At 39.9% G+C, this 14,637-nt stretch overlaps 1 protein-coding gene across 4 annotated transcripts in view; it reads right to left on the minus strand.

Annotated features, from left to right (window-relative positions):
• Positions 1-375: 375 nt before the first annotated feature.
• pde1cb (phosphodiesterase 1C, calmodulin-dependent b) overlaps positions 376-14,637 on the minus strand; it is a 115,292-nt gene continuing 101,030 nt past the window's right edge. For 3 of the 4 annotated variants that reach the window (XM_074651675.1, XM_074651677.1, XM_074651678.1), the window contains 7 exons: positions 13,739-13,859; positions 12,229-12,310; positions 11,166-11,286; positions 8,781-8,950; positions 5,728-5,961; positions 4,880-4,942; positions 376-3,946 (listed from right to left, as the gene is read on the minus strand). In XM_074651675.1, the coding sequence (XP_074507776.1) occupies positions 3,927-3,946; positions 4,880-4,942; positions 5,728-5,961; positions 8,781-8,950; positions 11,166-11,286; positions 12,229-12,310; positions 13,739-13,859 (811 nt within the window). In that variant the 3' untranslated portion in view covers positions 376-3,926. The remainder of the gene's footprint in view (positions 3,947-4,879; positions 4,943-5,727; positions 5,962-8,780; positions 8,951-11,165; positions 11,287-12,228; positions 12,311-13,738; positions 13,860-14,637) is intronic. The other variant, XM_074651676.1, reaches the window with a different exon arrangement.

Below are 14,637 nucleotides of genomic sequence, written 5' to 3' on the forward strand. Positions count from 1 at the left end.
TAACTAACTGAGTGGTTTGGTTTGTCCGTTCTGGGCTACTGTAGAAACATGGCGGAGCAAATTGGCGGATCTGAAGAGGACCCGCTCCCTATGTAGATATGAAGGGCTCATTCTAAGCTTACGAAAACACAACGATTCTTAATTTCAGGTGGTTATACACTAATGAAAACATAGTTATGAATATTTTTTTTATTTCTGCTAATAGATCCACTGAAATGTTACACACTGTTTCTTTAAGATAGGTTTAAAAAAATTGCGAACCTACTCTATAACTATTTTCAGACATTTTATAGACAATTCAGTGATTAATCGAGAAAATAGTACACTTCCCTGAAACTATACTGTACATACTGATCTTTCATGTGTAAATATGTCATTTGATACCGTGGTGTTGTTGTAGAAATGAAGACAGGCACACATGATCTGAGCCCTTTGAGTCCAGATTTATTGATACGGCTGTGCAGTCACAGAGCATGGTGGCACACGCGGCCGCCTGGCCGGCATGGGACAGTGACACACACATGCATGCACATACATGCACACACGCACACACACGCACGCACGCACACATACACACTCTCTTAGTCCGTCTGTGTATTCATAGATGTCGTGGAGGATAAAGGCGGTTTTCTTTTGTTAGCTAGTTTGACTACCCACCTTTCAGTTTTTTTAATTAACATAACTGCTTATATGTCTACTTCTGTTTTATATAAGTAAACATATTCAGTCAGCCTGATAGGGTTTATAAAACATATGAGAATTGGATCTTTAAAGTGGGAATAAAATGCGGATTATGTTTTAAGTGGTGAGAATTGTTTGCAGCTTTAAACAGCCTGCTGCATCACTTTTTCTCTCTCTCTCACACACACACACACTCGCACACACACACACACACACACTCATCTCATCACACTCACATCATCACACTCATCTCATCACACTCTTCATCGATAGAGCAGGTCACAGTGAGGAGATCGGAAATGCACATTAAGTATTTTTCGGCAGTTTCTCACACACACACACACACACACACACACACACACACACACACACGCTTTACATCCATCTAACCTCAGTCACTACAACAGTTTGAGATCCGTCATAAAGAGTGATTGACACTAAACAAGGAAACGAAGCATTAAACAAACAACAATTAATCTGTTTCCGTGGTAACAATTACAAAACACCATGTTTAGAAGTCTTTACATGTCATAAATACAGCTATGTTTCTGATTATGGTTGGTATAAAGTCCTGTTAAATATTCATACAGTAGGCTATCACAGTAGCAAGTGAAAGATAGAGCAAACTACAAGACTGTACATGTGTTGGTCCCTTGGTACAGAAAATATATTCTGCTTTACCAAGTATCAGGCAGGCTATTTTGAGCACGCAATGACTTTTTTGTATTTGTTCTATTTATAAATCAAATTTTTTAAATGATTCTTACACTTTAAATTTACAGTTTTGAGCCACTTGAATTATTTTTCTGACTTCAGAGCTGGTGGAATAAAACATATGGAACCGACACACACACACAGGGACGAATGAAACCAGAGAGGAGAGACAAAATGACAAGTTAAAAATGTCATTACATGTTGGAGACGTACTTTTTGACAATCCGGCGAACAGTACAGTAAAACAAAAAGAAAGCTATACAGCTATAAAATAGATTTTTCTAAATAAAAAAGAGCAAAATATACCACTATAAATACTTCTGCAACATCAAACTTCTGACTTTACAGACAGACTTTCCGACAGTGTCTAAAATAAAACTCTTTAGTGTGAGTAATTGTAGGAAGATATGAACAGTTTTGTTTGACTGTACCTGGATCAGCACAGATTCAAATGACATCACAAAATTAGTTTTCCTACAGGTGAAAGGTGTCAAATGGAAAGTACACATATATATAGGCACACATTCAGCCAGCTGGCTTGCTAACCACTGACTGTATCTTTTAGGTAGAAAGTAGCATGTGGTTACATTACGTGATAATCTGCTTTATATATCCCAGCACGATACTAAAGTTCCTGTTATAATATAAAAATGAGGAGTGCGTATTAAAACAAAGAGGCTGAAAAATAATTCCTACAGTTTTATATAAATGTTTAGGTGTTGAATTATTTTCCCTCTTTGAACCCTATGTATATGTTTTAGTATATGTATCAGTATACACATGTGCAGTATACTTTAAAATAATATGCCTTAATCTTGGCACAATAAATTTTGAATTTAAAACACAAAAGAAAAACTAAATAAAAGTGCACAATTTTTAGGGAAAACATATCCATCATTATGCAAATACTGGCAAAAAATGCTTCTTTTCTTCCAATTACACATATTAAGTATATATATTAAAAGCTGAACCAGCATTGCAGAGGTTCAATATATTTCATATGCACAGTAAGCAATATTTGCATCTCCTATACACAACATTACAAGCCTTTAAAAACCTGGCGAACGACCAAGAAGCAGATACAGTTTGGACTCATAGCCTCGGATGCATCACAGAAGCATGATGGATTCAACTGGCTAATAGGTGTACGAGCACACTGTAAACACGTCGATCAAAACATTTACACCAGCAACCTCGAAGCTGCTGGAACATAACTGTACTGCAAAATAAAATACATAGATACAATTTTCCTCTAATTCAGCGACATGACATGTTGACTCTTTGCTACAGCTTAAATACATAGAAGAAGGCATCAAGAAGAAGTCGTTTGACGAAGAAATGACACACAGTGTGAGGATATTAGACACATATCGAGTGCATGATTCATAGAGGACACAACAAATGCAAAACAAAACAAGAAAGTTACAAAAAGAAAAAGTAAAGAAAAAGACTTTATATATATTACAAAAACTTGAACGAGTGATATGTTTGAAATGCAAAAGTTTGCATTCTAATTTTTGGACATTTCTCACTACAATATCTTACATTATATCCAAAAAAAGAAAATATCTGTTGGTGGATTTTGGAATCGTAGGATTTCTACTCCTCCTCCTCACATCCATACATGTACAAACTTTCAATATATACATTAAAGAGGACAGAAACACACACAGAAACAATATAAACCTGGCTGCAAGGAACACAAACGCATTAGAATTGCACAATGTCAGAGGAAAGCACTAAGAAAGTAAACATGTTGAAGGAAAAAAATGAGCCACAACTGGTTTCTTGTAGTCGCCTCAGAAACATAAGAGACTCCCAACAGGAGCTCCTAAAAGCACAGGGAGAAGTTATAGAGTGGATGTGTTAAAAGGACTTTCTAGTAAAATAGTAGCGCTATAAACCTATGAATTTAACCCCAGTGTACTGTACACATACTCGTATGCTGTCGCAGCTATAGATCTATAGATCTATCCTGCATTTCCCACAAATCTGCGCTTATGTATTCTTCAGTAAGTACCAAAATAAATTAGCAATACTCGTGATGTTAAAATCTAACAAAGACTGTAAACAGAGGAGCACACCACAGCGGTGAAAAGTGGGATTTGTACAATGGCTACATGTCTGTGGCTGAGTTAAACACACAACTTAGAGTGAAGTAAAAGATTGGCAAACAAACAAAAAAAAGAAAAGAAGCATTTTCAGTGTCTTTCAAAGGCTCCTCTTCATTAAATCTTCTTCTGTATCGTCTTCATCAGGAAGCAGGAAGGCGGGAATAATGCACATGGGTAGAGCTGCAAGCTCTGGATACAAGAGCCTGGGAGTATAAATATGGTGAAAGTATAAACAGTTGATCACAGAGACAAAAAAGGAAGTGAAAGTGTCAGTTTCTCGGTGTCCTGTAGAGGGCGACGCAGTCCAACTAATGGCTTCCCTCTGGTGTGAGTTCTCCCATACAGGTAAAAGCAGGTTCAGGTCGACAGCAGCGCAGCAGAGATGCAACAGTAAGGCCGTGATTCTCCACAGGTCGCTTATTCCATTGCCACCTCTGCTTTGGGAACACAAACAAAGAATATTTATAATTTAAGTGAGATTATACGTCATCAAACTGATCATATATTATGGTGAAATCTCCCTGGAGTATGACTAATTATCATGTGATTATAATTTCTGTTAAGTCTTCCTGATCATGTAACAAAAAGTCTGGTTCAATGTTTCACATGATTAATAAGCTGTCTACTAATTTACTAACTAATTTAGTCAAAATATTCTTCTTCTTTGGATCAATATTTACACACTGCGACAGCTATAAATCTTCATGTAAGTACACCATACAGTGTATTCCTCCTAAAGCAGAGTAGATTTCCTTGGAGATGTTATCCCTCAGTAGCCTAAAGAAGATTTAGGAAGAGTAAATTGTAGGGCAGCAACTAACGATTATTTTCATTGTTGATTAATGTGATTATTTTCTTGATTAATCGATTAGTTCATTGGTATATAAAATGTTATTAAGTGGTGAAAAATGTTGATCAAAGCCCAAGATGATGTCCTCAAATGTCTTGTTTTGTCAACAACTCAAATATATTCTGTTTGCTGTCACAGAGGAGTAAAGGAACTAGAAAATATCCACATTTAAGAAGCTGGAATCAGAGAATTTTTACTTGTTATTCTTAAAAAATACAATAGTAAAAACACACCAGTTTATTAGGTGCATATAAGTGTTTCTATTATTTTGTCCACCCCATTTATATCAACGATGGCAGGCTAAATAAGAGAAACACCGCTCCGCAACATCACCACAAACTACAGCCTCCAAAATGATGATGAAGTTGAATCAATACCAAACAGTTCAACAAAAACTCAATATTAGTTGACTTTGTGACTTTGTGACTTCTTGCAGGACTGACTGCACTGCTGTGGAGATACTTCAGTTTATTTATTATTATTTTTTGTCAATAGTCGTGGGCTGCAGGAATGAACTCACCATCTTCTTCTTTGTTCTTGTTTTCTTCACCCTCTGGAGATTCAGTTCCTTCAGACAACTCTCCTGAAAAGTCAGAATAGTCGTGTTATTCATCACACTGATGCACATTAAGTCGTGGCAAACATACATGCACTCTATCCCAACAAGAAAATGAAATCCTCAAAGCCTCCGCTCTCCTTTATGAAGTTTGTAAAAATATGTTCAACCTCAGTGACCTGCCAGTCAGTCTTTACAAACTCATGCTGTGCAGCCAAAAAGTGTTCAAAACCACAGAACTATATTTTTAATTCCAGGGGACTCATTCCTGCATTGATTCAAAACCAGGGCTGTCAATCGATTAAAAGAGTTATTCGCGATTAATCGCAAATGAATCGCACATTTTTTGTCTGTTCAAAATGTACCTTAAAGGGAGATTTATCAAGGATTTAATACTCTTATCAACATGGGAGGGAACAAATATTGTCCAGAAACCCTCACAGGTACTGTATTTAGCATAAAAAATATGCTCAAATCATAACATGGCAGACTGCAGCCCAACAGGCAACAACAGCTGTCAGTGTTTCAGTGTGCTGACTTGACTATGACTTGCCCCAAACTGCTTGTGATTATCATAAAGTAGGCATGTCTGTAAAGGGGAGACTCGTGGGTACCCATAGAACCAATTTCCATTCATATATCTGGAGGTTAGAGGTCAAAGGACCCCTTTGAAAATGCTAGTTTATGAATATGAATGATAGAAACGTTCACTGCAGCTTTAATGACCACTGAGGTATGCATCTCAGTGTACTGTATGGAGAGTGCCTTATGTCACCTCCTGCTATGGGATTTCACAGTTAAACGGGACGTACCGTTCTGCAGTGGAGGACTCTTGTGTGTGGCGCTCCCGGGCTGCGGTCCCTGCTCTGTTTCCTCCGTGTTACCATCTGGAGGTCGGCTGACCTCCGATGACTCAGGCTTCTCCCCCTCCAGTGGCTCCTCCTTTGGTTCAGGCTGTTCTGGTTCTGTGTCGACATCCTGGGGCTCCATGGACTCTTCCTGTTGGGCTTGCTCCTCCGCTTCCCTTTTAGCTCTCTCCTCCGCCTCTGAGGTCACATGGAGGGTGGAGGTATAGGTTAGCATGTGTGAGTGTCCATGTGCATTCATTCTTACAAAAAGCCAGTGAAGGTTGAGAGAGCTCATTGGACCGTTTGTTCCATTTCGGACCTGATATGAGGCAGATTTCTAATATTATTAATAATACACCTGCATTAGTTGAGTTTTTCGCCACTTGGGGGCAGCAGAAAGAAGCTGCAAAAAAACATTTATCACCTTTTAAAGGTCACATATTATGCTCATTTCCAGGTTCATAGATGTATTTTAATGTTGCACTAGAACATGTTTACATGCTGCAATGTTCAAAAAACCCTTTATTCTTCTCATACTGCAGCCTGAGTCTGCCTGCCTCAGAGCCTTATTCAGCCTCTGTCTGAAAACCACTGATTCACAGCCTGTCTCCTCCCACTCTGCTCTGATTGGTCAGCGTTTTCTGTCAATCAAACTTCCTCAACAACAACAGCGTCACTATCTCCCCCTCCCTCCCGGAGAAGCTCTCTAGAGAGAGACGAGTGGAGAGAGAGGAGTGGAGGGAGAGGCAGCTAGAATAGAGCTTATAAACCACTTTAAAGTTTATAAACCAGAAACTTCACCCAGCGCACGTTACCGGAGGAATCTGATCAGAAATCGGCGACACATGATGAACATCTGCGGTCCAGATTCCAGGTTTTCCTGACGGTTTCTCTCAGGTAAATAATACTATTTATAGCTCTGTTAGTTAACTCAGTGTTTACCTCATGCATCAACTCTGTAAACCGTAAACATACACTCTGTTTTACGTCTGTCTTTACAGATCCATCTGTGAGAAATGACCGACAGAATCATCCCAGAGGAGAGCAGATAGCTGAAAGCAGATGGGAGATACAGAGCTAACCCGTTAGCATGTAGCTACATGCTAACGGGTTAGCTACATGCTACCGCTATGACACGGTGTGTAAACACAGCGACCATCAGGGTGGAAAATAGAAGATGTGAAACAGTAGTAAGTTCATTATTTCTGCTAAAAGATAAATGTATGGAAGATCAGAGTAATGGTATATTATTTACAGTAGTAGCTGTCTCTGTGTTACCATGACTACAGACCACCGGAGCTTAGCTTACCATAGTTTACCAGAGCTGAAGACTTTCTCCTGTACCATGTTAACATAACTAACTAACAGGTGGGATGATTACAAATGCTGTGAATAATTAATATTGTCATCTGTCAACTCAAATAAAGTTTGACTGTGAAACAGAAATGTGTTGTGTTGCTTACAAGTCACTATTTACTACCTGTACTCTGCTACATGCATGACATCAAATATATATAATATATAAATATCATCTGTTTAAACAGTGTAATTACATAAAGCCTTTGTGAAAGAACATGTTATATTTAGATGATGGGAGTACATGAAGCCTGTTCTGCTGGTTCTTGCAGACTTTGCTCAAGTTAGGTTGAGGAGGAGAGACAGTGACGCGCTGTGGGGCGGGGTCAGCTACTGAAGGTTCTCTCTGGTTCGACCAGGAAACCCTTACATGGCTTGCATTTCTCTAATGACGTCAGAAGAGAAGGAAAAAAAGCGATTTTTTTTTCTGCACCCATTTCCGGACAAACGGAGGAGGAGAAAAAGAGAGAGGATGGTCTTTTATGATACTATGGTGGCCTGTAGACACACTGGGGACAGATATTGATGTTTAAAAGACATGGAAAAGTGTATTTTGCATAATAGGTGACCTTTAAGTCGACCTGGTAAACTAGCAAACAGCTGCCTACTTACACATTCAGCAGTTACAGAGCAACATTAGCATTCACTCAGGGTTGTGTTTTTGGTTTCTGTTTTTGTTTCTACCAACTCCTGAGGGAAATATCTGGCTCTTCAGCTGCTAAATGCTCCACTGTGTTCAACAGCTAGTCTCTAACTGTGTCTGCCTGCTGTTTGGTGCTGAGCAGGCAGTGTACTGTAGGTTTTAAGAGCTTTTATTTTCCTGATGAGAGCCGTGAGAGTGAACAGCAAACTGTAAAGTCGCGGGCTGGAAAACCAAAATAATGCACTGAAAGAAGCTAAAACGCTGCATAGAGCTGCAAACTGATCACCACTACAAGCAATACCTTTCACATACAGATAGTCATGTTATCCAGTGTCAATATTAAATTGACTACAGCTGCAAAATAGTGATTATAGACACTTTAATGGTCCCACTTTATAAAGGGTTTATAAGTTGTAACTAATGACTCAATTAATGGTTACTAATGATTTAGAGACTGTTAATAAGACTTGGGCAGAACATTTGGGTTGCCAGGTTGTGAGAAAATCATCTCTTTGCAGTTAGAAATGTAAATAATTCTTTAATAAATGCTTCTTACAATGACCCATCGATTGAAATGATAATAAACTGTTAAATTGATTGAAGAGCTATCTAAAGATAAAACAAGTGTCACGCAAGAGGAGGATAAATATCAACCACAGTAATTTTGCACCACATGGCAACCTAAACGTTCTTATTAATGGCTTATAATAACCGACGCTTAAAGCAAAAGATAATAATTTATTCACATTTAACTTTAACTTCTAACCTCGTATAATGGGTGCTTAATTAGGAAGTGGTGTCGACTTATGAATAAGTATTTAAATAAAACCTGATGCATGTGGACATACTGATCACACTAATGCAGATCAGTCCAAATCCCCTTCTGAGTGAGTTAAGAGCTCTGCAGCTTCATGAAATAATTGTCCCATCTTGGTGGATCTCATGATCTATTCGGACAGAAACACAAATCACCTCCATTTTCCTGTATATTATTTTTGGTGGTATGGGTGTACTGTACCTTTAGCAGCCTGAGCTTTCCACCTCTCTCTATTCTGATAAACCTCTTCGTTCCACAACGCCTTGAAGTTCTTCAGGTCCACCGTCAGCAGAGAGCTTTGTCCTGACGAGCTGCTGTCAGAGCTCTTCCCGCTGTGCCTCTTGGGCTCCTCTGAGCTAATACTGTTCAGACTGGACAGAGACAGTGAGAAGGAAGAAGGGCGTTAAAAGTTAAACAAGACAAAGAGTCTGCAGCCATGCTAGCAGCTCTGTGCGGCTATACTGACACAGTGGTGCTTATTGAGCTAAATGCTAATGTCAGCAAGGTAAAATGCGTACAAAGGCAATGCTTAAACGCTGATGTTGAGCATGTATAATGTTTACATGTTCACCATCTTAGCAGAGGGCAACTCAGCGGTCTGAGAAGTGAAGCCAATGCTGAAGTGCCTTAAACTTGCATTCTTTCTTATAGCCAGCAGGGGGCGACTCCTCTGGTTGCAAAAAGAAGTCTGATTGTATAGAAGTCTATGAGAAAATGAGCCTACTTCTCACTTGATTTATTACCTCAGTAAACATTGTAAACATGAGTTTATGGTCTCAATCGCTAGTTTCAAGTCTTCTTCAACACAGCATGATGTTTATTTAGTAAATTATGGTCCCATTTAGAGTCAGATAGACCATAAAGCAGGGGATGCTTTAGGGCATGGCTACCTTGTGATTAATAGGTCGCTACCACGGCGTTGTCCGGTCTGGGAGTTGTCCGTGTTTTTGCCTAGAAATGTCTTAATCAGCGTTCGGTTGTATTTAGCTCCACCCTCTCATGTCACTTCTGGTTCCAAGAAACCAAGATGGTGACAGCCAAAAACCAAGATGGCGAACTTGAGGCTTCAAAACCGCAGTCCACAAACCAATCGGTGACGTCACGGTGACTACGTCCACATCTTACACATAGTTTATGCATCTTAGTTTAGCATGCTAACATTTGCTAAACACAAATTACTGAGGCTGATGGGAATGCCGTTAGTTTTGCAGGTATTCGGTCATAAACCAAAGTGTTGGACAAATTCATATTTTGACCTGATGATGGGGCTGGATGAAAAGTTAAAGAGGCACTCCACATATTTTACACATGAAGCTCAGTTTATTTATCATTAAGAGTCCTACTCAGCCTGTGTGAAAACAGTTAAATATCGTCTTTTGTTGTTCTGAACGGAGCTTTACAAAGTTTCCAAGCTTTACAAAGTGAACTTAGAGAAGTGGGCATTAACTGTAAAAGGCAGGGGTCTGATGAAAGATGCTGTCAAGTTGCATCATGGGAAATGAGGAGTCCAGGGTTTAATAAGCTTGACCCATATACTACAGTAGGGGCTAAAAGTCAGCATATCTCGCCCTCTGCTGCTTCAATTCTGACTATTTAATATATGCATATATAATAAATTTAGAGATCAGTCATTCCAATTCGACATGAATGTTTGTTGAGGCATTTCAGTCTGGACCAAAGTGATGGACCAACAAACCAACATTGCCATACCCAGTTTGGCAGAAGACACCAAGAGCTTTCAGAGTCGGAGGCACATTGAGAGAAAGACAGGCAGATAATCAGAGGCAGACAGACGTAGTTACACATGATTGAAAGCAGCTATAAATGCTGGGAAGAAACAGTCCAAGGAAACCCATTAGCACCCAGGTGTGTACGAAGACAAGGAGACTGCACAAGTGGCAACACTATCTGAGATTTCCACTCGGTTAGCTTCGACTGGAGGCCCACTGAGTGATGCTAATGACTGCTTTTGAGGAGAACTTGGAGGCTGATATTGATGTGCAGGTGCAACGGATACAGAGCCATGACTCCCCAAGTACTGCTTTATTTCCCAATAAGCTCCCTTTGAAAGACACAAATAAAAGTTTCTATTTATGTGGATAGTTTAATTATTAGTAACGCAAGAACCAGAGGAATGTACTTTTCTTATCTGGATGGATATGTGTATTCCAATCCAGCACCGAGGCCCACCCTTGATCAGGGACGACGAGTTTAGCATCTCTAAAATATCAATTTCAAGGTGTGTGGCTCTGCCCGATGAAAGGTGGAGACATTTCCACGCACAGAAATGGATTACTCATGGGAGACTCATCTGCTGTTCTCAATACTTCTATTAGACATGCTGTTATTGCAGAGGAGCTGTTGAGGTTTAAGCACGTCACCGAGCGAGCAGTTACTCAGACAGGTATGAGAGGTGAAGGGTAGAAAATTGTAGATTTTCCATTCTTGATTAAACAGGCTGGTTGATTAAAAATGTACTCAGATTTGCATACAGTCTCCCACTTCCATCTGCTCAGTCCTCCTACTGAGCAGCATCCAAACTTCTCCATTCCAAATGATCTCTCAGAGGAAAGTGCTGCAGCTCACCTTGAGCGTCTAAAGCCGGCAAAACCTGAATGGGAGGCCTCGTCGATGAGCGGTTTGATGATACGTTCCATCATGTCCGTCAGCACAGTGAAGGTGGGCACCACAATGAAGTCGATGAACCCTGGTGGCAAAGATATCAGCAACATAGTGTCAGTTTATACATGTTCACATTCTTTATTTAAAGCTGCAGTGGGTAGAAATGGAGCAAATATGATTATAAAAAGTTATTTTTATAAAACGATCACTATATCCTGACAGTAGTGCATGAGACAGATAATCTGAAAAAAACCATGTGCCTCTGTGTCCTTCAGTGTACTCCGGTGCTCCTAATGGCATCTGCAAGACTTCACAGACCGGAGGAAAACAACCAATCAGAGCCAAGCTGGAGCCTGCCCTCTATGAGCAGCTGTCAATCACTCACGAACTCTGATCAAACGGTCAAACTAGGCAGTGGGCTGTGCTTGGTATTTCCTCAACAGATCTCAACATGGTTGCCGGGTCAAACTTTCTCATTTTACAGCTAAACAGTACACTATAAGATGATTCTGAAAGCATTTGAGACGATAAATAGGCATTACAGTAACAGAATATTGATTCATATTTGATCAACGCTGCCTAGTTTGACCGTTTGATTGGAGTTTGTGAGTGATTGACAGCTGCTCAGAGACGGCAGGCTCCATCTCGGCTCTGATTGGTTGTTTTCCTCCGGTCTGTGAAATCTTGCAGATGCCATTAGGAGCACCGGAGGACACAGAGGCACATGATTTCTTCCAGATTACCTTTTTTTAATAATATTTGCTCCAATTACACCCACTGCTGCTTTAAGTCTTCATCACAATGACGACCTGTGAGAAGAAACTCTTCTTGTGTCTCATAGAAAGCACAATAACACATTTCATCTTGTTGTTTTTGTTTTTGATATAGATGTATAAAAATAAAGGAAAGTATCTTTTTAAATTTTTTTTTAATTTTTCTGAAATAAACTCGTGCTGGAGCAGAACTTGTATACCCATACGGAAACACAGCATTATATGGTGTATGTGAAGCTGAACGAGCCACTCACCGATCTGGGACTGGGCCACCATTGTGGACTTTCGGTCGCAGAGCGGAGAGAAGGGCAGGCCGAGCTCTGATTCTTTGTCCCCCTGAAAATACAGCAGCTTCCTCAGTCAAAATCATTCTCAGTCTTTGATTTCTATAAAAATGCACCCCACTCTCCAGACATGCACACACAGCCGACAAACACACTCATACACACCGCCACCGTACACCATATGCTCACACTTCTATCAACAGGCTCTGGATTCGTCTGGCCCCCGCCCCGAGTGCTTTTGGGCCACAAATGTGTTTCATTTTCTCTTCTGATTTGTCACAAACAGATGAGTTGTGGAGTCGGGAGGCAATGTTCTTTGGAGAAGCTATTTATCGCCAATTCATATCCCGGGAGATAAAGGCCTCGTGAAAGCAACCACAATAACAATAGCACTGATAATGTGAACAATGCGGATTAATAATGGAAGACATGAAAGCAATGTGGCACCAGTTAGACGCATGTCCCTATTGTTGACATTAACAAATCCACAATCTATTATTTATAGCCATATGCATCGTTTTATCAAGTAATGTTCTACATTTTAATCTGCCATGGTGCTTTGTCAAAAATGACAAGGAACAGAGTGTCTGCAATGCAATTCGATTTATGAATCTGACTGCGTGTCTCACTAAAGTGTTTTGAGGGTACAGTTGTGCCGAAGCTCCATATTAAAACATTCATTCCCTAATATCATCATTATTTTATTCGTGGTGTGAAAGTATCCTCACACACATGGGGGTAAATTGGAAAAATAAATAGCTTTTGTCGCAACCAGTGCAATCCTAAGCAATTTAGGTGTACTATCTTGAGAAAAGATAAATCAACTCTAGTGTTTTTTCATCTTTCGGCAATCCTCAGAAATCCTAGAAGAATAGTTCCTCCCCAGGCTCACAGCTGGTCCAATAGAGCATTTATTCTCACATAGCAGGAGTAGCACAGGTGTAATTTGAAGGTCGAGAATGAACTTTCTATTTCAACTTTTGAGCCAACGTGGTCGAAAAGTCCTTAAAGTGATCAGTTTTATTTATTTGAACATCTAAAATTCCACGATAACTGGGTGAACTTCTCCTACTGAAGAAGATCATGTGACACGATCCAAAGCTGAAGAGCAGCATTTGTCTGCATTTAGGTTTTCCAGTTCAACGGCCCTTGCTTAATGGCATTGTTTACTGGGACACTCAAATTGAGTGACGCCATCATTGACCTTTCTGTTTCATCTGTACTCTTCCTGCCACAACAAGTCTCATGTTTCTGTTTGAAACGGTTTTCCAGAAGTGATGTTTCAACTTCATTTTGTAGGCTGTAGATTATAGTGTTGTATACTATGAAGGTGTTTCTAATATTTAGCTCGGTGTATGTGACCAGTTGAAAAGCATGTCGTGTTCTCTCTACATGCATCTGAATCTTCAAACCATTGAAGCACACACTGGACCAGCCAGCAATGCATTACTCTGTGACCCAGCAATGTACACCCACTCACCTGTCTGAAGAACTCCTCCAGTAGAGAGGTGGTCCAGCGGTGGTGGAGGTCATAACTTTTGGCCGGGTGGCTGATGTCTGCAGTGTGCAGCAGCAGGGACAGGGCTTTGGGCTTGTCGATGCTGCAAAAGAGACCAAGATGCACAATTTTAAAATACTGAAATCCACATTACTCTCCTGAATATGACTCAGCTAAATCATTACAGGTGCAGCCGAATGGTTTCGGAGGCAACATAATAATTTGAAATGAGATCACCTTTGTGTAATCAAGTTTTGACAAGGGATTTTAGGATAAATACACCAGTATCTGCAGGCCAAACCACTGCTTAGTCAATGTCCTGGCAAAACTACATCATGAGGAAAAAACATTTCAGACAAATCTACAACAAGGTTATTGGAAAAATAGCAACCAAGGGAAGGATGCAAAAGAACATTTCCAAGGCACTGAGTGTCCCTGAAGACGGTAGGGTCCATCATAAAAAGAAGAATGGTTTCAATGTGACACAGGTGCAAATGTGTCTACAGCAATCTGTTCACAAAAATTGACTGTGCAAGAACAGCATGATAAAATGTTAAAAAGTGAGAGGGGAAAAAGAGTAGGGAAACTTTTTTATTATTATTATCAGAATGGTGCCTGGTTTTAGGGGTAAAAATGTATCAACATTGGGCATTGCAACATGTCTTGGATACAAATTTTCCCTAATGGCTGTACAGTTATGTCTTTTTAGACTTAAAATATGTTTAAAGGGATACCAATAGTCGTGTTCGCTTTGACTGAACTCTAAAATGCATTTTTACACATCACAAGAACTGTAGATTTTGTCCCGCATCACTTATATATTGGAGCTGCTTTAGAGAGGAATCACCTCACAGCTAGTATAAGGACAGAGGGAACACTTA

The sequence above is a fragment of the Sebastes fasciatus genome, chromosome 11, assembly GCF_043250625.1.
Source record: "Sebastes fasciatus isolate fSebFas1 chromosome 11, fSebFas1.pri, whole genome shotgun sequence".
Taxonomy (NCBI): domain Eukaryota; kingdom Metazoa; phylum Chordata; class Actinopteri; order Perciformes; family Sebastidae; genus Sebastes; species Sebastes fasciatus.